This window comes from Rosa rugosa, chromosome 6, assembly GCF_958449725.1.
Source record: "Rosa rugosa chromosome 6, drRosRugo1.1, whole genome shotgun sequence".
Classification (NCBI taxonomy): domain Eukaryota; kingdom Viridiplantae; phylum Streptophyta; class Magnoliopsida; order Rosales; family Rosaceae; genus Rosa; species Rosa rugosa.
Genome location: NC_084825.1, coordinates 35469756 through 35494529, shown reverse-complemented (window position 1 = coordinate 35494529; position 24774 = coordinate 35469756). Strand labels below are relative to the sequence as shown.

Below are 24774 nucleotides of genomic sequence, written 5' to 3'. Positions count from 1 at the left end.
TGAAAGTGACATGACCAAGATTTTCAATGATGGTGACCTTACTCTCCAGTATGCATAAATTCATGCAAGAGGAAAGAACACGTCAAAAGTTGATGCACCAAAGTCTTCAAAGTCTATCAAGTTCGGCAGAATCTTATCCGGACGAATCTCCTCAAATCCATTAAAAATCAAATTACTTTCCAGCTGTATTATTGTAAACGGCTATAAAAGGCCATCAAATGTAACAATGTAGGCAGAGTCTTTCAGAGGACGGAAAATAGAGTTAGAAAGTTTTAAATTGAAAAGAAGAGTTTAAAAGAGAGTTAGTCTGAGAGTTGCATAGTAACCTGCATACTTGCTCTCATCAAAGATCTTGTATTCAATCACTTTCATAAATCAAAGTTGTTCTCAAAGTTTCAACTATTTCAAGGTATCTCTATTTCATTATTTTAATATCATGTCTTTATATTTACAATTAAAATTAGTATTGCTGAATATCAATTTCAACTTCGAAAAGTACGTTTACAACAAAGATTTGTTGAAGGTAGATATCATGTTGTCCTTCTTCATGCAGAACCAGAATCTTTTGATCATGATTGTTATAAGTTATATGATATGCCTGTTGAAAGTTTTCAAATTATTATTTCAATGATTAAGAAAAGACTAGATAGGTGCAAAAAGGTTCTTGAATTATTAGCAGTATAAGAATTCCAAATCCTGTCAAGTTATTTTCAAATACTGTGAAGCCATTCAAATCTAGTTAAGCCCCTCAATTCCAGTTTAGCATAAGCTAACCCAAATCCAGCTTAGCACCTGTACCCTGGGATACGCTATCAAAAGAGAGATACTGTCTCAAAAAGGCAGATATTCACACCATGAATATTTGAAACTTTAGATGAGTCTGTCATTACTACATGTTTGCTCTGGTGTTTGGGTAGTGCAGTAGCTGGTCAGCTCTTACTACGAGTGCAACAATTGGATGTTTGCTATGAAACAAAGACCACGGTTTGTTTTTAATTTCCCTTATACACATGCAAAAGATTGATATATCCTTCTATACACAGAGTAAGCACTGGAAGTAAGCAACTAAACTATCGAAAGAGGGAATAACTTCCTATGGTATGTTCCTATGCTGAATCAAATCCAATTGAAGAACTTCCTGTTTTATTTAATCGGTATTGGACCAATAATTAAAGAAACATTTGTTATTTCAATTGATTGTTAGATTTTGACAAAGTTTGTATCTTTTGTTTGAGTTGGATTCATAATGTATTAAAACTGAAACCATGAATCATGCTTATACAGAATATGAAGTGTAATCTAAGAAACAGAATGTCTCAAAAGGGGTCGTCTTAGGTACCTTGGTGTTTGCCATACCCTTATTTTTTTATTTTTTTGACTTTTAGTAAATTAATATAGTGGAAACCTACTGAACTGGTAAACAAGTTACCAAATTAAATATCGACATGTGTCATTTTTAAAAATAAAATTTACCATATTAACAACACACTCTTTCTTGATATGTAACATTGTTAAAAATCATGTAACAAGTATTGTCAAAATAATAAATTACACATAGTTGAACTACAATTACGACTTATGACAACAGTTGTTGTGGTTATTGTAATTGAGTGGTCAAAGATGTAAATATCATATTTGGACAACTTTTATCAAATTTAGAACCTTGATTATCAAGTGGAGAAGATCCTTACAATACTGAGTTGTTACATATCTTTTGGTCTAATTTTAATTTTACCATGTTCACAACACAAATGTTGTCGGAATTGTAAAATGGTTGGTAATCTTGTAAATGGTATAGTTTTTGAAGTAATTACTACAATCAGAACAAAAGTTACCGCTTTTACACCAATAGTTGCGAGTTATGGTAAAATATGTAGTGATTGAGTAATTATTCCATTAATGATAAAAATATAAAGATTTACCACTTTGACAACAAATTTGTTGTTGAACTTGTTAAATTGTCCATAAATTAGTACATTAGTTTAAGTTGAGTAAAAACTATAAATAGGACAAAAGTTACCACTTTTACATCAATTGTTGTGATTGTGGTAAAATGTGTAGTCATTGTAGTAATCATTTCATTACTGATAAAAACATAAAGATTTACCACTCTGACAACAAATTTGTTGTCATACTTGTTAAATTGTCTATAAATTAGTACATTAGTTTAGGTGGAGTAATTACTACAAATAGAATAAAAGTTACCGCTTTTACATCAAGTGTTGTGGGTTGTGATAAAATGTGTAGTCATTGTAGTAATAATTTCACTAATGATAAAAACATAAAGATTCATACATGTTCTATTTTATATAATATTTACCACTTTGAGGACACATGTGGTAATTAGAAAAAAAAATCTGCATTAAAGTAAATAAGGTCTTCGTTAGAGAAAAGTAGGTTCTCATTTGAGTAATTAAGTCCTAAAAGGAATTTAATTGGATCACCCAATTCTGCTCCACAAAACCCGGACGACTGAGTCTAGGGTTTGAGAATTTCTTCTCGTCCGGCGGCGCTCGGGCCGGTGCTGGTTTCGCCTCGCCGCTCTTTGGGCGGCTGCCGGACGGGTAATTGAATGCTATGCGCTCGGGGAATCCTGGAGAGAGTTTTTGATTCGTGGTTTGGCTGGATGGCTCGGCGGCAAGTTTCTGGTGTGATCTCTGGGTGTTTGGTGCTATGTGCAGGGTCGGTGGGCATCAGCGTGGGGTCTTCTGAACTCGCGGCTGCGGGGGGAGGAAGATCTGGCGGGTGGTGCATGGTGTCTGCCTTCTCCAGGTTTGGTGCGCTTCGTGAGATGCTGGGTTCGGTGCTGGAGCGGTTTGCTACTGCGTGGAGACGGAGCGGGCAGGGCGCGACGAACTGGCGGCATGGATCGGGGCGGCGAGGTCTGGCAGAGCTGCCCAGAATACTGTTCACGGCGGAGATGGTGGCTAGGCTTGTCTCATCCATTCCAGCTGGACATGCGTTGGGCCTTTCTTCTGGGGCTACCCTTTGGGCCTAAGTTTTTTACTAGACTGGGCTTTCACTTTGTCATTTGAGCCAAGTGTTTGGACCTAGGGCTTTAGATTGTTAGTAGTGTTGCTTTCAAATAACCCTTTTCTAGGGACTATGCTTGTTAGGTTTTTTCTTTCGAGCACTAACGAGTATAGCTTTACTCGGTCTATTACTGCGTCCTAGATTATCGTAGTAATAGGCTTGCCTTCATAAGTGAGCACTGAATGTCTAATGAGTGGTCTAGTACTGTGTACCGTGTGTTACCTTCACAACCTCTTGTTTATCTTCGAATGGTAGCGGAGGGGTATGTAATGGCCATTCTGGCTTGAGTAATGCAATCATTGATGGATTGATTCAAAAAAAAAAAAAAATTAAGTCCTAAAAGTGGTAATTAATTGTAATAGGTTCTCATTAGAGTAAAGAAGATTCTCATTTGAGTAAATGAGTCCTAAAATAGGTTCTCATTTGACTACATTTAAAACAAATATTATTTATTTTTACACTAATTGTTGTCGTTGTCGTAAAATGCATGTAAAAAGAATTATATTTGGTTAAGGAAACTACTAATGATATAATTAATTGGTAATAAAGATTACTTAACTAATACTAATTTTGCGAACTTAGGTTAGAAGTTTTTTGTTTTTAATAAGGAAAAAAACGTAATTTTCAATTGTGTAATTGTCCATTAATAACAAGCATTAATTCACTAATAATAAAATTAGTTAGTAATATAGACTATTTAACTAAAAGTAATTCGGTGAACCTAGGATAGAAGGTTCTTTTAATTTTTTTTGAAAAAGGAAAAATCATAATTGTGAATTGTCAATTGATAATCAAACATTAATTGGCTTTATTGTTTTCACTATCTTTATTAATTGTTTTCAATTCAATTAGTAATTTAGTAGTTTGTGTTACCAAAAAAATTAGAAAGGCTAAGGGCTAAACAAGTTACAGATTTGTTAAATATTTTGAACAATTGGATATATTAATAATCCAATGGTCCAAAATATTTAACAAAATGTGGGTATGGCAAACACCAAGGTACCCAAGAATTCTCCGTCTCAAAAAGGCAGATATTCACACCATGAATATTTGAAACTTTAGATGAGTCTGTCATTACTACATGTTTGCTCTGGTGTTTGGGTAGCACAGTAGCTGGTCATCTCTTACTACGAGTGCAGCAATTGGATATTCGCTGTGAAACAAAGACCACAGTTTGTTTTTAATTTCCCTTATACACAAAAGATTGAGATATCCTTCTATACACAGAGTAAGCGCCGCAGACGCACTCTAGGTGCATCTCTTGGTTCTCTCTTAATTGGCCATGTATATATTTGTGCTATTTTGGTTTAGTTATTTAAGCTTCTTATGGTTGTTACTTATTCTTCCCAGGTTCATGTTCATGCTTCAATACCGAATTCAGTACACTGCTAGCAATACTGATCGGCCATATTGACTTAATTTCCCCAACCAAAGATTGCTTCATAAACTGGCAATTGGCCCCAGCTCATAAGGTCTTAAACAATAATATATAGCTCACTGTTTTTGATACATCAACATTGCACCAGTGCAGAATGCTTCATATAACATATTGCTTCAATATGAAATCAAGCTTAAATTAATCTACATGAAGTCAGAACAAGTCAAAGCCATCATGAAATCCATCTTTATAAGCTCGAAGCGGTTTTACCATCAACTTATGGAAAACTACTGATAATATTTCTATCAGTATGACTACAGAATTAGATAGCATGCATTTGATATAACTATATATATGCACTGGATGATGCAAAGAAATATTTGGAATTTTGAATCCATTTCTTTTCTTCTTTTTTTCCTTCTAATTTTTAAATATTGACACGTATAAATTGCATGTAGTAGTGTAACCAAAGTATTTGTTATAGGCGGTAATGCTTCCATTTTGCCATCAGAACTGTTTTTTTGTTCTTCATCTTTTGGTAGGAAGAGGAGGATTAGCAACCTTAGTCGATTAATGTCTTCTATTTATGATAGTATGACTTATGTATTTAAGTTGTTCTTATGTGCAGCTTTCAGTTGAGTAATAGATTTCAGTTTTCACCAGTTATGTAAACTCAATCTTGATTTTGTTCATGTGTTCAATCTTTGAGGATGGATATGCAAGCTAACCAGAAAAGAACAAGTTTGATATGACATTAAGCTACAAAATGTGGGCTTTTGCCAACTTTTGAATTGGGTAGATAGTTGAGGTTGACCGTAACGTTGGTGTAGCTGACTCATGCCATGGAAAAAAGGAAAAGAGAGGAAAGAAAGAAATTGGTACGGTTGAATGTTGTTGACTTAAGGACTTAGGAGTCTCTTAAACTTTGTTGCAGTAGGGCATGGTTTTTAAAATTTCATCAACGTACTTGAAGATAACAGAAAAGAACAAGTTTGATATGACATTAAGCTACAAAATGTGGGCTTTTGCCAACTTTTGAAGTGAGTGGATAGTTGAGGTTGACCGTAACATTGGTGTAGCTGACTCATGCCATGGAAAAAAGGAAAAGAGACCAGAGAAAGAAATTGGTGTGGTTGAATGTTGTTGATTTAAGGACTGAGGAGTCTCTTAAACTTTGTTGCAGTAGGGCATGGTTTTCAAAATTTCATCAATGTACCTGAAGATAACTGAAAGATTGAGTTATCTTTTGTGACATTTTATGGAATTACTTTAGCTGGTTGTTGCATTCTCTGCTATTCTTCTTCTTCTAAGCCCAATTTTTGTAATACCCCGGAAAATCCAAATTAAATTCCATGGTTTTTTAGAAATGATTTCACGATAGTAGGAGCGAGTACGAAGCTTGGAAAAGTTGTGGAATTAGTTCGAACGATTTTATTTTCGAAAACGAACGTTTTTAGGGGGTCAACAAAGTTGACTTTTTATACGTTCAAAATTTGGGAAAACTTCCTTCATGAAAGTTGTAGAGCTCGTCGATACGAGTTCGTGGACATGTGGAACGCAATATTTGGAGTTCGTATGAATAAGTTATGAATATTTGAAAATTGAGAATTTTCTATAAATACAAAAAATCAGATTTCTCAATAAGGAAACCCGAAAATTTCCAGATTTTTCTCCTCCTCGCTGCCTTGGCTTCACGGCGTCGCCACGACTTCATCCGGCCACCTATGGCCATGAAATTGATATCAATCTCTTCGCCTTGAAACCAGCTTTCCATTCATATATGTCTTGCATCCTATCATTCACCATAGACAACGAATCGAAGCAAAGAAGGTCAGACCATTTTTCATGCATTTCTTCAAATTCCAGCCAACTCCGGCAAAGGTAGGAGGGGAGACCAACTGGGCTTTGTTCGCCTTGCCATGCTCTATAAACTCACCAAGTTTCACATCTCGATTCAACCCGAGGAAGACGAATTTCAGATTTGAGCGATTTTGGGCGATTTCGGCCTCTTTCTTCTTGAGGTAATTTTCGACCACTTCCGGTCATTTTTAGACTTCATGCTAGTTAGGAAAGTGGTTGGGCTTGATGAGATGAAGAGGAGCAGCCCGGCCCCGACACCATTGGCGGTGGTCGGCGGCGGCTCTGCCACTAACTCCGGCGGCCCTTTCCGGCCAACTCCGGGGGTCAAAAATATAGTTTCTGTGCATTTTTAGATTCTATATTTCAATACGATCATTTCGATATATTATACGCAATTTTCGGATATCGTATGATTTAGTTATGAATTTTACGATTTCGAACGATTTCGATTGTTCGATTAATGATCTGTGAAGATCGGACCGTCTGATGGACTTGTAGTTTTGATATGTTGATCGTATGACTGTCCCAATGACCTTGTGTGGTCATGGGCGAAGATCCGACCGTTGGATCTTCGTATAATTGCAAAACAGTGATTCGGGAGGCGATTCGTGAGAATCCGTCCGTCGGATTTTTATATAAGTTAGAATCCGACCGTTGGATTGTCGTTTAAGTATGTTTTGGAATTGTTAGCTAAATTCAAGTCACATTTGATTAGGTGATTGGCGGATTGATTTGGCGGACGATTCGTAAAATCGTTGTTGAGCTGTTTAGAAGACGCAACGGGAATTAGAGGTGAGTAAACCTCACGTGGTTCATATTACGAACCCAATATATTTAATTGCTTTATTTTGCAATCATATGAACTATTGTTGGTGTATTAGACATTCCTGTGTGAATGTCTGTATATATATTATTACGTGAAATAATATGTATTGTTGGAGTTGTGTTGAGTTATTGTTGAGAAACAATATATTGTGAGAGGTGTTGAGTTTTATTGTTGAGGAACAATAAATTGTTGTGATCTGTGGAGATCACTAGGTCACGAGGTGACCATGGCATCTATTAGTGAATCACGCTCTCGTACCGGGCTGGTGGTTATTAATAGTATTAAATCGTAATCACGTCTGTGGCCGGACGAGTGGTTACGTTCAGTTAGAGCTCTAGTCTGTCTGCCAAATGTGGAGTGACCTTATGAGTGAAATTGAGAGTAACTCATAAGTGTCTATATATATGTGGTAACCTTATGAGGGAAATTGAGAGTAACTCATAAGGGTCTATATATATATAATGAGTCTGTCTGCCAATTGTTGAGTAGTGATGTGAGGGTAATGTTGAGGTTACTTGAGACTGTGAGGGGTCTTATGTGAGAAGTGTTGAGGATACTTGAGTCTTTTAAGAATGAGTTCTTAAAAGAGAGCCTCAAGAGTATCCTTCCTTTTATGGTGATCGTGTTGAGTTATAATAATTGTAAGGAAATAAATCAACAATTCTTTCTTGTTTACTCATACTGGCTGTAAAAAGCTTACCGGGTTTTGTGTTGTTGCAACTCCCGGTACACTATTCAAATTGTGTAGCGGGTATTCCTACAGGACAGGAGAACCAGGACGGTGATCGTGCGGTTAGAGCAATTGTTAGAGTTTTACAGCAATTGTAAGTTGTGAGGTGTGTTATGCTCATTTGAGCTTTACAATATTGCTTGTGAGAGTGAATTGTAATAATGAACTCGAAGTTTCGAGATTTGGTTTTTTTGTAATTGTAATTATTCAGGTTTCGGATTTGAATTTATTATTCAAAATTCGGGGCGTGACAGTTTGGTATCAGAGCGTAAGGTGCATATTTGGTGATGTGTCAATACCTTCCGAGTGATGGCCCGTCTGCAGCGGATCCCCATCGTGTGCTCTTTGGTATTGGCTAAGTCATTGGGTATGCGTGAGTGTTGGGAGTTGTTTAGGCCGCTAGGTCGTTTAGGGAACGTGAATACATTCCCTATAGTATTGACTTGGTTAATATGAATTTGTATTTGACTTATACTGTGTTTTAAGTGTTATACAAGTATTAGCCAAGCATACTATACTCCTTAGGTGATGGATATTCGAAGGGGTTGTACTTAGAACCTTACAGTTGTCTTGTAGGTTCGTATGAGAATAAGTTCAGTGGCCGCGAGTTACAATCCTTGAGGAATAGGAACCTCTTGATTCAACTCTGTTAAGTCAACGAGGATTGTTTTATGGAAATGAGGTTCTTTTGATTGTTGAAGTGTTTGGTTGAAGGCATGGTCTGGACCTATGCTCGTCTGTAATGTGGATACGAGTATTAATCGATGGTAATTTTGCCTTTTTAAGTTGGATATACTAATGTTCTTGAATAGATTCTTGACTCATGTGGAGTTGTGAGTAGTGTTGCGGTTAGGGAAGGAATTATTGCGGTTACTTCTTCCTTGTGCTTGTAAGTTGTTAAGCAGGGTTTAAGGTGCGAGACAATAATTTTATTTTGTGCTCGATGGTTAGAGAGGAGAGACCATTGTTTTGGGTTGTCGTTGAGTACTATAATTCCTTCAGAATCAAGATTGTTGGTAGAATTAGAATTAGTAGTAGTTTTGGTGATTCTGAATTTGAATTGAGTTCGCGAGATGTGTCTTATATACGTGGTTGATGTTGCTTGCATCATTTTGGAACGATACGTTACGATTCACAAGGAAAACTGGATTTGAAATTTATTCATTTGAACACCATGGGTTGATGACCTGACCGTGACTTGTGAATATAGTTTTGTTCAAGTGAATGAAATTGAATTTTGTGGCCTTTGTGTGGTGAACTAGTTTTCTTAAGTTTTGGATCGTAGTATGGAGATGGGCTGCAGTGAATTTGAAGTTGTTGTGTGTTTTAAGTTTAAGTAGGCGGGACACTTAAAGTTTTGCAATGGAGTTGATTTTGGTGTAATTAATTGGGAGAGTTAGAATCAGTTCTTGTGAATGATGTTGGATGAGAGTGTGTGCCTTTGGTGATTGATTTTAGGTGTTATAGTTAAACGCAATTTCGGATATTGATTTTAGTGATTTTGTTAGGTATCCATAGTGGTTCAAGTGAATTACTATGTGATATGGAGTTTGATTTGATTTCTGAATCGCTAAATGTTAGGGATTGAATTGTGGTGAGTTTTTGTTGAAGCAATTGATAGATGGAATTATCGAGATTCTATAAGAGTTGTAAGAGTAACTCTAAAAACGTGGGTTTTTCCTAGCTAACTCAGGATGTGTTTAGCTTTATAAATCCCTAATCCTATCGATGAAATTGTTGTGTTTGGTTTGACTCAGAGGATACTAGCTAGACCTCGATGCGACTTAATTGATTGTTGGATTCTTTTTGAGTGATTGTTTTTATTGCATCATTATGAAAGATGTGTGCAGTAGAGTTGTTTATGGTTTTGAAAATAGTATTGGGTGACCAAGGTTCGATCCTTGGTGTTGTTGTTGGTTAAACAAACAGGAAAGAAAACATGCACACCATCTTATTGAGTTTATATTACAAAAAAAAAAAAAAAAAAGCGAGGACTATGCTATACTAAGCCTAGTCAGCAGCTCCGGATGGGTTGAGGCTGAGCTCAAGAGAAACGTTTGAGCCACTGTGGTAACCGCCTGAGCCACCAGAATAGTAACCAAAAGCGCTACCTTCCTCGGAAGTAGCCTTCAGGTTACCAAAGACGTCCTCGCCGTGCACGGGGAACAGAGGAAGAGTTTGAACCTCCTGGTGATCTCCTCCTCGTTGTTGCAGGGATGTTTGTCCTCCTGTTGTGCCAAAAGAGTTGTACTAGTATTAGTGTTGAAGTGTGAGGAAGAATATGAAACAGAATTTAAATCAAGAAATCCTTCATTACCAGTAGAATAGGTGGAACCAAAGTTGAGATCAATGGATCTACCATCATCAGTAGAACTAGTGGACCCAAAATTGATGTCAATGGATCCACCAGCTGGCCCAAAATTGATGTCGATGGATCCACCAGCACCAGTAGAACCAGTGGACCCAAAATTGAGATCAATGGATCTACCAGTACCAAGAGAACTAGTTCTCATGGGCACTGGAGCAGCCTGATTACACCTATTCATCTGCTTCTCTCGAGCCCTGACGTTCTGGAACCAAAAGTAAATGTTCTTACCCTCAACATACCCATACTGGTTCAGCTGGAGACAGATCTCGTGAATCTGCTCTGTAGTTGGGCACTTAAATCCCTTGACATAGTAAAGATCCTTGAGGATTCTTATTTGTTCTGGAGTAGGAATCCACCTGGTACGGCTTCGCCAGAAATCCATGTTGGCACTACTTCCAGCTGCTTGGGTGTTTCCTCCCTCCTCTGTTGGTTGCTGTTGTTGTGGTTCCATTTGTTGCGGGGTTTGGAGCTCCATTAGTTGCAGAGTTCGTGGCTCTTGGGTCATGGGGTGAGAGGATGTGGAAATCGAGGAATACATGGTTTAGTGTTTGAGGGAGATTTTGTTAGAAGGATTGGAGTTGTTGAACTGGTGATTGGAGATCTGAGATTCTCAGAGGAAAGATGAGATCGAATCTTCAAATGGAAGAAAAGATCTGAGAAAGAAGGATTGAAGATTTGGAGGAAAAGATTGAAGATCTGAAAGTTCAGAGGAAAGATGGGATTGAATCAACTAGATGGGAGAGAAGATCAGAAGAGAAGGATTGAAATTGATGAAGAAAGGATTTGAGAAGAGAAAGGCTGAAGAGTTGAGAGAGAAAGGCTTGAGCTCGGAAGAAAATTTCTTTTCTTTTGGAGTGAACAGTTTTTCCCCAGAATGCACCTATTTATAGAACAAGGTGAGCAGATCTCCACCGTTGGATGAACGATCTCAGAATTTGAATCCACGCGTTGGATTAAAGTCATCCGAAAACCCGGAAAAGTTGTTGGCGCGTGGAGAGCGTGTAAGGGGACAGGCCGAACCTCGAGATGCTGTGGCAGACAGCTTTAGCCGAAAGCAGATTTGACTGCCGTAAATCACGGAAGGGATAAGCCGTGACACAAGTGGGCCGTACTTGGGCCTGTCTCGGATCAAGGCATCACTGTAGCTGTGGGTGGAGGCCTGATGGGCCGAGTTTCAGAAACAGTTTTGGACATGATGGGCCGAGTTTCTGAAACAGTTTTGGATACGTTGGGCTGGGTTTCTGCAACAGTCTTGGATGTTTTGGGCCGAATTGTTGAAACAGTTGAAACAGTTGGTTTAAATAAAAGGATTGGTATGGATAATAACGTGAGCAGCCGTGCTCGAGTGGTTGAGTGTACAGTTCGTGTACAAGAGGTCTGAGGTTCGAACCTCGCCTCTCGTTTATTTTTATTATGTTCGTTTATGACAGAATAAGTATAAAATTTGTACACATTATATTAAGCACAGCTTGTGCTCCAGTGGTTGGGGGACAAAGGTTTCGTGCGGCAGGTTGAGGTTTCGAACCTTGCCTCCCCCGTTATTTTATTTATGTCGCTTATGACATAATAAATATAACACGTGAGCATATATTAATGAAGGCAGCTCTTGCTTCAGTGGTTGGGAGCAAAACCTTCGTGTTTGAGGTCGGGAGTTCGAACCCTACCTCTTACAAATATTTTTGGGTCTCGTATATGCTTGATATACGGACGTATATACGGTATGTACGGTATACATACGTATATACGGTCTGTACAGTATGCATACGTATATACAGTTGTACGGTATGCATACGTATACACGATCTGTACGGTATGCATACGTATATACGGTATGTACAATTTCATACCGTAGCCGAGCTGGAAGTTGGTGGGCCGATTGGTAGGCCCAAATAGTAAGCCCAAATAGTAAGCCCAAATAGTAAGCCCGAATAGTAGGCCCAAATGTTAAACCCAAAGTGGTTTGGGCCGGTTCGAAATGTGGATGGTCCGATTTCTTCAGGCCCAATTGGCCAGCCCTAGTGCTTAGCCCAAGGATTGAGCAAGCCCAAGTCATCATCATTGGGTGACATAATTTATTGGCGTGCTTTTGGGGATGATTTGTTTTGAGTGATGCATCTCTATGGTTGTGAAGAGTGGTGCATGCTTAAGTTTTACTATGGAGATTTACCGTGATGCTAATTGAGTAGCGAAACACTTTGTGGGAGTGTTTACTGTGCTTGTATGCCAGTACAGAGTGATGATCTATGTGATGATCTATGTGAAGATCTATGTGAGGATCTATGAGATGATCCATGTGACGATTTTGTGTATGTGATGTGGAGTGTTGTTGAGCAGTTGTTGTGTGAGTTTACGTTTGTGATGAAAGGATTTAGTGGCCATAGGAATGTATTTTTATACAAAGGATTGTGGCTCTGTAGATTACTACAGATTTGGAAGAGATGGAGATTCTATGGTTAGGTCAACCTTAATCGAGAGGAATTGACTTACGCTCAAATTTCGGGACGAAATTTCTTTAAGGAGGGTAGACTGTAATACCCCGGAAAATCCAAATTAAATTCCATGGTTTTTTAGAAATGATTTCACGATAGTAGGAGCGAGTACGAAGCTTGGAAAAGTTGTGGAATTAGTTCGAACGATTTTATTTTCGAAAACGAACGTTTTTAGGGGGTCAACAAAGTTGACTTTTTATACGTTCAAAATTTGGGAAAACTTCCTTCATGAAAGTTGTAGAGCTCGTCGATACGAGTTCGTGGACATGTGGAACGCAATATTTGGAGTTCGTATGAATAAGTTATGAATATTTGAAAATTGAGAATTTTCTATAAATACAAAAAATCAGATTTCTCAATAAGGAAACCCGAAAATTTCCAGATTTTTCTCCTCCTCGCTGCCTTGGCTTCACGGCGTCGCCACGACTTCATCCGGCCACCTATGGCCATGAAATTGATATCAATCTCTTCGCCTTGAAACCAGCTTTCCATTCATATATGTCTTGCATCCTATCATTCACCATAGACAACGAATCGAAGCAAAGAAGGTCAGACCATTTTTCATGCATTTCTTCAAATTCCAGCCAACTCCGGCAAAGGTAGGAGGGGAGACCAACTGGGCTTTGTTCGCCTTGCCATGCTCTATAAACTCACCAAGTTTCACATCTCGATTCAACCCGAGGAAGACGAATTTCAGATTTGAGCGATTTTGGGCGATTTCGGCCTCTTTCTTCTTGAGGTAATTTTCGACCACTTCCGGTCATTTTTAGACTTCATGCTAGTTAGGAAAGTGGTTGGGCTTGATGAGATGAAGAGGAGCAGCCCGGCCCCGACACCATTGGCGGTGGTCGGCGGCGGCTCTGCCACTAACTCCGGCGGCCCTTTCCGGCCAACTCCGGGGGTCAAAAATATAGTTTCTGTGCATTTTTAGATTCTATATTTCAATACGATCATTTCGATATATTATACGCAATTTTCGGATATCGTATGATTTAGTTATGAATTTTACGATTTCGAACGATTTCGATTGTTCGATTAATGATCTGTGAAGATCGGACCGTCTGATGGACTTGTAGTTTTGATATGTTGATCGTATGACTGTCCCAATGACCTTGTGTGGTCATGGGCGAAGATCCGACCGTTGGATCTTCGTATAATTGCAAAACAGTGATTCGGGAGGCGATTCGTGAGAATCCGTCCGTCGGATTTTTATATAAGTTAGAATCCGACCGTTGGATTGTCGTTTAAGTATGTTTTGGAATTGTTAGCTAAATTCAAGTCACATTTGATTAGGTGATTGGCGGATTGATTTGGCGGACGATTCGTAAAATCGTTGTTGAGCTGTTTAGAAGACGCAACGGGAATTAGAGGTGAGTAAACCTCACGTGGTTCATATTACGAACCCAATATATTTAATTGCTTTATTTTGCAATCATATGAACTATTGTTGGTGTATTAGACATTCCTGTGTGAATGTCTGTATATATATTATTACGTGAAATAATATGTATTGTTGGAGTTGTGTTGAGTTATTGTTGAGAAACAATATATTGTGAGAGGTGTTGAGTTTTATTGTTGAGGAACAATAAATTGTTGTGATCTGTGGAGATCACTAGGTCACGAGGTGACCATGGCATCTATTAGTGAATCACGCTCTCGTACCGGGCTGGTGGTTATTAATAGTATTAAATCGTAATCACGTCTGTGGCCGGACGAGTGGTTACGTTCAGTTAGAGCTCTAGTCTGTCTGCCAAATGTGGAGTGACCTTATGAGTGAAATTGAGAGTAACTCATAAGTGTCTATATATATGTGGTAACCTTATGAGGGAAATTGAGAGTAACTCATAAGGGTCTATATATATATAATGAGTCTGTCTGCCAATTGTTGAGTAGTGATGTGAGGGTAATGTTGAGGTTACTTGAGACTGTGAGGGGTCTTATGTGAGAAGTGTTGAGGATACTTGAGTCTTTTAAGAATGAGTTCTTAAAAGAGAGCCTCAAGAGTATCCTTCCTTTTATGGTGATCGTGTTGAGTTATAATAATTGTAAGGAAATAAATCAACAATTCTTTCTTGTTTACTCATACTGGCTGTAAAAAGCTTACCGGGTTTTGTGTTGTTGCAACTCCCGGTACACTATTCAAATTGTGTAGCGGGTATTCCTACAGGACAGGAGAACCAGGACGGTGATCGTGCGGTTAGAGCAATTGTTAGAGTTTTACAGCAATTGTAAGTTGTGAGGTGTGTTATGCTCATTTGAGCTTTACAATATTGCTTGTGAGAGTGAATTGTAATAATGAACTCGAAGTTTCGAGATTTGGTTTTTTTGTAATTGTAATTATTCAGGTTTCGGATTTGAATTTATTATTCAAAATTCGGGGCGTGACAATTTTTTTCAAAGGCCTCACATTGTAGTTATTTATTTATCTAATTATTTACTTATTTTTCAGTAGTTATGGATACATACATTTTGGTCAAAATAACCTTTACCTGAGGAGATTGAGACCACAATGTATATGTTTACTGGTTTTTATAAGAGTTAAATATTGTTTACTCCCTATACTTATAGGGTTTCATCGTTTCAGTCTCTGACGTTCGAATTTTACCTAAAAACTCCTCGAACTCTCAATTTCCTCCCAATTAGTCCATGCCGTCAAGCTCCGTCTAAATTGTCCGTTAAATTGCTGATGTGGCATCCATTTCACGCCAAAATGTCTATTTTACCCTCACGGTTTTTTTTTTTCAGTTTTTTTTTCTTTTTTCTTTTTTCTTTTTTCTTTTTTCTTTTTTCTTTTTTCTTTTTTCTTTTTTCTTTTTTCTTTTTTCTTTTTTCTTTTTTCTTTTTTCTTTTGACCCCTTCTTCTTTTTTCTCTCTCTCCCCCTCTTCGTCTTTACCCAGCTCTCTCTCCATCTTCTTCTTTCAACTGAAGAAGGAGGAGAATCTGGACTTGCTCGCCATAACCTCATGGAGCTCGAAGATGTTGGATGCTTCACCATCCTCATCACCAATGATTATGAAATCAGCGAAAATCCAAACCAAACCATCTTCAAATTCTTACCTTCCCCTAAACCAAATCAAATCCCTATCAATACCAACCTCAACCTAAACCAAATTGATCAAATCCAACAAAGTCCAAATCTTTACAACTCCTCAGATTCTTACCTTCACGAATCGGTCCAGCCCAATCTCGATTCCGATATGTCTTTGTAGGGGAGGCGACTGAAGCAATCCGAGTCGCGGCGGGGGACGTGGAGGTCGTGGTGGTAGTGGTGGAAAGACTAGAGTCACCGATCGGCCATTTGCCTAGAGTTTCAAGGTGGACAATGACTCGATCCACACGGCCGGTGCCTGAGCCGGTTGCCGAGAAAGCCTCCTCCTCACCGATCTAGGTTGTGGGATTTGGTTAAGAATCTGGGTCAAGTACTGCGATGTGGATGTTGTTGGTTTTGGTGTTGAGCTTGAAGAGGTCGAATCAAAGAGTAATGAGGTCGAATTACAAAGAGGAGATCAGAGAGGAGCAAGAGAAAGTCTTGGTCGACGACGTCGTTTAGGGTCTTGGGCCGCATGCGCTCCGACAAGGGCTGGTAGTGGGCTGCGGTGGTTGCGGGTTTATTCAAGGTAGTGGGCGGCGGGGTTTCCGGGACGAGAAGTTTGCGGCGCTTGGGGAGTTGGGAGGTTGGGGTGGACTGTTGTTCTTCTGGTTCTTGTTTGTCTTGGGATTGTGAATTTGTGAATTGGGAGAGAAAGAAGCGATCGAGTTTAGGTTGAGAGGTGGCGGTGGGAGTGGAGGTGGTGGTGGAGGAATTGCGGTTGAGAATCCAATCGGTGGTTTTGAGAGCTGAGTTGCCGCCGGTGGCGGCAAAGGCTTCAGTGGCGAGGTCGTTGGGGAAGCCCATGCTTAGCAGCTGCTCCATTTGCATCTCCACATGGTGGAAGAGCAAGGGTAAAAAGAAAAAAAAACAGTGAGAAATTTAAAAAAATAATAAAAATAAAATCAATGATGAGGGTAAAATAGACATTTTGACGTGAAATGGACGCCACGTCAGCAATTTAACGGACAATTTGGACGGAGCTTGATGACAGAGACCAATTGGGAGGAAATTGAGAGTTCAGGGACTTTTTAGGTGAAATTCGAAGGTCAGGGACTGAAACGACGAAACCCTATAAGTATAGGGAGTAAACAGTAATTAACTCTTTTTATAATATTTAAGGAATAAAGACATAAACCCATAGCATCATGCGAGCTTCATGTCTAGTCTGACTCTATTGCTCAAAACTCACTGCTAACCGTCCCAAATAGAGTCAATGGGGATGAATTTTTAGGTGTGCCTATAGGCCCGATTTCTAGTAGTGACATCAAGATACAAAAGTTCATAACTCCCTAAAAACAGTTGGAAATGATTAGAAACAAAAAAAAAATTACTAACTAATTAGAAGCCGAAAGGAAAAAAAAAGCTAGCCCAAGGCCATGCAGCAGCTCAGCCCATATGCAGTTCCTTCAACCCTGTGTAGCAACAACTCCACGAGCAAAGAATCCCGCCATCGCTACGACTCGTCGCTGCATTCAAGCCGACGTCACCTAGACCAAATCAGTTCGCATACCGTCGCCATCTTGACCACGGTGCTCATGATCGCCATAGCTACCGAGATGAGTCCCCTAAAAAGAACCGCCACCACTGCCAAAACCTTAAGCAAAGTCATTCTAAAAGCCTAAAACCCACTACTAGAATAAAGTTCATAGACAGTTCCTAACTGATGTCTAATAAAAAAAATTCCGGTGTCTTAGTGGGTGATGTTAAAAATCATGAAAACTCAAACATCGGTTGTTAGCCGATGTTAAAAATGCATCTACACATCGCTTTCCTTTAAGCAACGGATGTTAAAAAATGACTCTACACATCGCTTCCTTTTAAGTAACCAATGTTAAAAATGACTCTACACACCACTTCCTTTTAAGCAACTAATGTTTAAAATGCTTCTAGACATCGCTTCTTTTTAAGGAACCGATGTACATTTTCTTTACTAACATCAGTTTACAATCTACTATTATAGAACTGATGTTCTTAGTCATTTATAACATCAGTTTATTATTTCATGTTGTTGTCTTTTCATTCTTCTTGCTTTAATTTCTAGTTTAAAGGTGATTTGCTCCCTAAGTGCATAAATCAGTTTCTTGACTAGAAAAATATCACAATGAGAATACAAGTTGTAACCAAAAGAAAATTCTCATTAATACTATTTTTGATAAAACAAGTACAAAGAGTAGGGAGAATGGGACATATGGCCTAAACTTCTCCATATACAACAATAAAAGAAAAGAACAAGATTGAAGTCTCCAAAATAAGATAAAAATACTTGTAACTTGAGTTTCCAGTCTTTGGTGTAGCTGCCAATGGACCTAGCAAAAACATGTTACCAAAACAGATGCTTATCAATTATTATCAATTGATTCAACTCCCATCCAAATTACCAAAACAAATGCTATTCAATTCCCATCCAAAACTGCCAAATTTTATTATTTCAAACTAGAGACAGTAACCAAAGTCCAAAACAAATTATCAATTGATTCATACTCAGTTCCAAATTACCAAAGGTCCAAAACAGATGCTATTCAATTCCAAAACTGCCAAATTTCATTATTTCGAATCAAAAGTCAAAACAGATACAGACATACAGTAACCAAACTAATATAGCAACTTTTAGCTGGACAGAAAAAATTTGGTTTGCAAGTCCAATAAGCTACAGACCAGAGTTCCAAAGCTCACAACAATTGATAAGTGGCTCACAAGTTTAGTCTACAGCAAAAGCTTTTCAAAATCTCAATTAAATTGGATTCTTACTCGTGTCCTTCACCTGTTGGCACATCTGGAAAGCTCGCTGCTCGATGGTCTATAATTTGAAGGGAGAAAAGCCTCCGGATCTGCTATCAACTCTTGTAAAAATTTCTTCCTCGGCTTCTGAATTTTCTGCATGGGATAGAAGAAAAAATCAGAGAATTGGAGACCAATGTCAATAGCCAAGATGCAGCTTTCACTAAAATTTGGAGCTCTCCTCCCTCAGGTTTCATAAAATTAAATTCAGACTAAAAATAAATAATAATAATAAATAAAATAACCTAATATAGCAACTTTTAGTACATAGCAAATTAGCAACTTAGTAATTCAGATTACCCATTACTCCCTTAGTACACAGCAACTTCTTCTTCGTGTTTTAATGTTCGACTACCCAAGTACCCATTAGTAATTCAGATTACCCATTACTCCATTAGTACACAACAACTTCTTCAACTTAGTAATTCAGAATTTCAGATTACCAAACTAATATACATAACAGAAACACAATAAATTTCTAAATTGGATCAAACAAGGGTGAACTACATAAATTTCTAAATGACAATATGCATATGATAACATAAGGATATTCAACCAAAGAGATTTGTGCCTTGGCCAAGCGGTATATTATGGGAAGAGATTGTGGAAGGTAAATAATTAAAGATGATAGCTTTATAATGTATATAGAGACAGAATACATAGAACTGAACTCCTTAGAACAGTGTTATGTAAAATGGGTATAGTGAGTGAAATGGTAGACTTACACTAACTTCAGCATGGTGATCAGTATCACTAGCTTGCAGTAAGATATAAACTTAAAACAGTGGCAGTAAGATATAAACTTAAAACAGATTATATAAATATATCTAACAAGGTGGCGAAAGCTTAAACAGCTACTGACATACCTCAGATTGTTCAGAGAATCAATGTCCAATGAATACAACTCCTCAATCTGCAAGGTCGTACCAAGGCATATTGGCATAAATGAAAGTGAAACTAGTCACAACATAATACTTTGACTAAAATCCCAGGTCATCTATTTGGTTAAAAAAATTGTTGGATAAAGAAAAGTTGGACATAATGAAAGAAAGGGCTAGTGTTGGTTACAATTTACATTTTAAAAAAGGATAGAGCAGTGGAAACTCCAATCTCACAACAAGAGCAAAGATAATTCCTAGAAATTATTATAAGCTAAGATCTAGCAGTACCATTGAACAATCAACAAATTATGATCACCCCAGCATAAAAAGGACCATAAAGAGAGGCATCAAAGAAACCCATACCTGCACACCTTTTACTTGCATCTGCTGAATAAGCTCGGTAAAGACCCCTGAAACGCAGAGCACAACCATATCATAACAGTTTTTATTTTCCACAAGACCAATGTACAAAGAAGAGTTCCAAACATCTTTCCCTTCCTTGCAACCACTACTCAAATGTATCCACTCTCACTCTACATCCAGAACTAATGCTTCTCCTCAAAATTTCACCTTCCAGTATTGAGTTAATAGCTATTACCTAGCCTTCACCTTCCAAAACTAATGTAGTCAATCTAATCCCAGGTCTAACAGAAACCGCAAACAAGGGTCTCACCTTTACTTGATATTGAACAACCAAAGACAAGATAGTTAAACTGAACCTTAACTTATTGCTTAATTGCTATCGAGATTCTTGATTAACACAACTGCAAATATATTTACTGCAGAATAAACCTTGTGATCTGCATGTATTCTGTTTTCAACTAATGCATATAAAATTGACATCCTAAAATTTCACATTGAGTAAAGAGACCTACAAACCAAACTACATTGAGTAAAAAGTGGTTGCAGAGATAATACCAGTGACTGAAACAATGATGGTTTCTGGTTGCAATTGCTGAAAGAAAATCAATTCCAATTGAATAAAAAGACTGAAAGATTTCTTAAAAAAAAAAAAAAACTGAAAGAGAGGTTTGATTATTACCTGGAGAAGATGATTGAGGCCTTGAGAGCTTCCCGTTCTCTTTCTAGTTCTCTGTGAAGAAGAAGAAGAAGGCGCTTAGCTTCTCAAACACATTACAGCTACCTCAAAACCCATTACAGATACCTCAAACACAACCCCCAAAACCCAGAAACACAACCCAGAAAACCCAGTGGCTTTCAATTTATTAGCAAATCAGCGACTACCCAAAACAAAATCAGAAACAAAATACCCATCACTCCATCAACAACTACCAGATTATCCGCAAATCATCAACTACCCAATACCCATCTCACTCCATCACCTCCAAATTACACAAACACCCATTGCAATATCGAAAACCTTGGGTTCAGTTCATCATCTGAAAAAGGCAATTTCTACTAAAATCAAGAACAAAAGAGCTACTAGCGGTCCAGAGAAGTAAAATCAACAACGAATGAATCTAAAAAACACTGAACTGAGTAAGTGTTGGAGGCAACACAAATTTTGTTCCCCCGCCTCATCAATTTTGTAACTTTCGTTCCGCGCTTTTTCAAAATTTTGTAAAAAAAACACAGACATCAGTCAAAAATGATAAACGATGCTAATTGTCTAATTGTACATCTTTTTACATAGATTTGTTCGATAAACATCTTTAAAATTCTAAAAAGAAAAAAACTTACTCATGCAACTCTTGTCAAAAACACCCAATTATTATACCTCAATATTCACTCAAGAGACCTTCATTGGTTTTTCCTATCCTTTTTACAATCTCAGTCCACAATTAATGCCTTATAATCGTCATGACAAATGCATTTTTTTATTTAAGAAAAGATGAGAATTAATATATAAAATGAAATTGAAGAGTAAAATGCAACGATGTAAATAAAATCGAAATGAAAAAAAACAAAATACAGAGCTGAATCCAGAATAAGAAGTAACAAGAACCAGAACAAATGTCGAAAGACATTGAAAAATGCATTGTGAAGGTCATTTGAGCAGTGTAAATTGTAAATGTAATCGTAACAGTAGCATAACCATAACCGATGCTGTGATGACCACCAAAGAGAGGTGTTTCTTTCTTTTGTTTTTCACACATCCTGAAGAATGATTATTTGTTGATGTCCGATGCATAATATTTGATGTCAAAATAATGGTACACAATTGTATAATAACATTTCTTTAATCATCTATATTTTATCTTTCCAGTAAAATGGATCAAATTCTAATGCAACTCTCCCACATATCAACACCGCTCATCAAAATAGTTGGTAATTGGTTCATTGATTGTGAGTTTATGCTTGACTTATAAGCTATGCTAGCAAGTCAATGTACTAGATTGTTGGTTGCTCGAGGGGTATGAGCGATTAATCGTCAAACCAGCCATAGTCTTTATGTTTGATTGGATGTCCTGAACTAATTAGCCGTCCTCAGAATGGTTAGTATCATATATCTGCTGAGATTTCTTGGATGGCTTCTAGACAATCACTTTCAATGTCAACTTGTTGTAACTAAAGTATTGGAGTAGTTCTACTCCAGTTCTTATAGTCAACAACTCTACCCGCTGTGCAGAAGCTATAAGCTTGACATGGTGTAATTCTGACAGTAATGACCAAAGTGAATAGCAAAATTAAATTTGAGCTACCAAAGTGAGTGAATGTTCAATTACCAATTTGCGTCATTCTCCCTTTTTCAATTCATCTCTTGTAAAATTTTAACTATGGTGAAGCAAAATGACAGGTGTAATTAATTTAAAAGGTGACCAACAAATTTGTTCCCTAATTTTGAGATCACTATGTTTAAATTAGGGTATTTCTAAATATACTCAGCAAATATCTAAATACACCCAGCAAAATGTTTACACCCAATTAATTTTAAAAATCTCTAACCACACCCAGCCAATTTTCCTATAATACCCCTATATTTAATTAAACCCAGACAAACCAGGATAGAAATGGAATTCAAAAAACACAAATTGTCTATAACCACAAGTATTACCAGCTTGTTATGCGGAAGAAGCAAAGCTTGTCAGCTCGCAGCTTGTTTTCTGCGAAGGAAAGGAAGTACAAAAACAAGGAAACGACACTTGGAGCTTTTTATCTATGGTTTTGCTTTGTTTGAGGTTTACTCCAATCCTTCGCTGTCTGAGTTCTCTAATTAAGTACCACCAGAGTTCTAGCTTAAGATTAATTAATCCTTTCTCAAATGTTCTAGTCTCCATGATCGGCTAGTGCTTATTGAGTTTTGCCGTAAGCAGAAACTTAGTTAGATATATATTCGATCAGTCGTAGTCGATCATAACCTCAGAAGGTTAAGATGATTGAAGGACTTGGTTTCCAGAAGATGTCGAAGATCGCTTCTTCGAAGGCTTTGGTCATCCGAGTCAACCTGGTTTTCCTTGCTCTCTTTTTTGTTGTTTACGTTGCTCTTCTTCTCCAGCCGGCTACCACTATCTATTACCAGAACGCAGCAGTATCTCTGATTAGGTGCTCATTTCGCGACTGCCATCAGAACGGTAAGGTGAGACGATCCCTCTCTTTTATGTATTCTCCACTTCGATTATACGTCAATCGATGCTAACAATGTACTTGTATGTTTCCTAATTTTCGTCGATGATTCGATGATTTTGTTGACATTGTATCTGTAAAGGTGGTTGATGGCGTTAAGATGATGAAGCAGGTAGTAAAGGAGACAAAAGAAGAGTACATAGCCACACAGCATGAAGGGTTGAATACGAGTACTAAAATGGAGGTACCGAGCTTTTTGGAGGGAATAATATTGAAGGGGATTAAGATTGGGATGGTGAATATGGAAGAAGATGATGTTAGAGAGTGGAAGAGATTTGGACAGGTCATACCGATTCATTTCGACCGGGTTTCAGAGTTATTCAAATGGGAGGATTTATTTCCTGAATGGATTGATGAAGAGGAAGAGACTGATGTGCCGTTTTGCCCGGAGATACCAATGCCGGAGTACCAAATCTACGACAGGATGAACCTCGTCGTGGCTAAATTGCCTTGCAAGTATCCGGAAGAAGGGTGGAATAGGGAGGTGTTTAGGCTCCAAGTCCATCTCATAGCGGCGAACCTGGCTGTGAATAGGTGTACGAGTTTGCTGGGTTTAACTAAAGAAAAGGGTATTACAGGAAATTAGTTAATATTTTATAAATTTACTGGGTGTAAAAGAATTGTTGGGTATACTTAGATATTTGCTGGGTACATTTAGAAAGACCCTTAAATTATGGCAAAATAGTCAAATTACTCCATGTCTTTTTCCATGGCTACTGATTTACCCTCTAAGGGGGTGTATTGTATTTGGATTTGTGCAGACTTTTTTTAAATGACAGACTTTTTGAAAAGTCTACAGACTTTTTAAAAAGTTGATAGACTGTTATGGATTTCTTAAAACCATTGATTTTAGCAACAGACTTTTATTGATTCATGAAAATCTATATACTTTATTATGAATGACTTCTACAGATTTCCTAAGATGTACAAAATATTAAAAAAAAACAAACAAACAAACAAAAACAAAAAACAAAAACAAAAAACAAAAAAAATTAAAACAAATGCAGCTCAAACACAAAACAAAATAATAACTTGTTGTCTCTTCAATGCTCCAGTATCTTCTAATAGAAATTGACTCAAATAAATGATTGTTAGTCTGTCTAGCGAGTTTGTTCTTATTCCTAATCTCCCAACAACATAAATATACAATATAGATCACTTGATGTTTATGGTTAATTATTCTCATCAATTTTGTTTTCGCCGATTAACATATATTGTAGCAATATTGGTCAATGTCTTGATCTATAATCAATCAATTGAAATTCAATTGTTCAACCTTTTTTTGAACCATAATATAAATTCAAATTAATGAGAATAATTCATTAATAAGATAAAATTTAGTATGGTTCAAGGTCTTAGGGTTAGACCACAATATTTGAGTTTTAGGGTTTCATAAATCATTTTTATTGCTATTAGGGTTCAAAGTACCACAATTGAACAAAAAAAAAACAAAAATCACATTCAACAACTACAATGAACATGTTGGGTATCAAAAAAGGTTGATATCATAAAAGGGGAAATTCTACAATATGTTAACGTATGACATGCATACAATTGCCTTAAAGTGGTAAAATGAGTCCTCAAAATAGTAATATTAGTCCTCAAAGTAGTAACATGAGTCCTTATAGTGGTAAATTTTCTTAGTTATCACATGAGTTCTCAAGTGATAAAATGAGTCCTTAAAGTGGTAAAATGAGTCCTCAAAGTAATAAAAAAAGTTGATGTATGAGAAACATTAACATACTATTACCCTC

General features: G+C 37.5%; 2 protein-coding genes and 3 long non-coding RNA genes across 9 annotated transcripts; 4 read left to right on the top strand and 1 right to left on the bottom strand.

Annotated features, from left to right (window-relative positions):
- Positions 1–256: 256 nt before the first annotated feature.
- Positions 257–3290, top strand: LOC133718729 (uncharacterized). Its single transcript, XR_009850540.1, has 3 exons — positions 257–409; positions 1044–1098; positions 2682–3290. It is a non-coding gene; the product is annotated as an uncharacterized LOC133718729 (long non-coding RNA).
- A 2742-nt stretch (positions 3291–6032) lies between these two features.
- LOC133718153 (uncharacterized) lies at positions 6033–8024 on the top strand. The gene is made up of 3 exons (XR_009850111.1): positions 6033–6432; positions 6987–7063; positions 7846–8024. It is a non-coding gene; the product is annotated as an uncharacterized LOC133718153 (long non-coding RNA).
- Positions 8025–13023: 4999 nt separating this feature from the next.
- On the top strand, positions 13024–14990 carry LOC133718393 (uncharacterized). The gene is made up of 3 exons (XR_009850272.1): positions 13024–13423; positions 13978–14054; positions 14837–14990. It is a non-coding gene; the product is annotated as an uncharacterized LOC133718393 (long non-coding RNA).
- A 2919-nt stretch (positions 14991–17909) lies between these two features.
- Positions 17910–21215, bottom strand: LOC133717512 (uncharacterized). Of its 5 annotated transcripts, XR_009849679.1 has the most exons (7): positions 20933–21126; positions 20478–20528; positions 20354–20390; positions 19799–19845; positions 19421–19467; positions 18525–18650; positions 17910–18082 (listed from the first exon to the last, which is right to left on the bottom strand). XR_009849679.1 is itself a non-coding variant. In XM_062144230.1 (6 exons), the coding sequence occupies exons 1-6, from the start codon at positions 20975–20977 to the stop codon at positions 18611–18613; spliced, it is 267 nt and encodes an 88-aa protein (XP_062000214.1). In that variant the 5' UTR covers positions 20978–21126; the 3' UTR covers positions 17910–18610. The 5 variants fall into 5 exon arrangements, 2 of the variants coding, with proteins under 2 accessions (XP_062000214.1, XP_062000213.1); XR_009849680.1 differs by lacking the exon at positions 20933–21126 and adding an exon at positions 21137–21215 and having other exon boundaries at positions 17910–18650; XR_009849681.1 differs by lacking the exon at positions 20933–21126 and adding an exon at positions 21174–21210 and having other exon boundaries at positions 17910–18650.
- A 1554-nt stretch (positions 21216–22769) lies between these two features.
- On the top strand, positions 22770–23606 carry LOC133716669 (UDP-glucuronate:xylan alpha-glucuronosyltransferase 2-like). The gene is made up of 2 exons (XM_062143346.1): positions 22770–22973; positions 23103–23606. The coding sequence occupies exons 1-2, from the start codon at positions 22770–22772 to the stop codon at positions 23604–23606; spliced, it is 708 nt and encodes a 235-aa protein (XP_061999330.1).
- The last annotated feature ends 1168 nt before the right edge of the window (positions 23607–24774 follow it).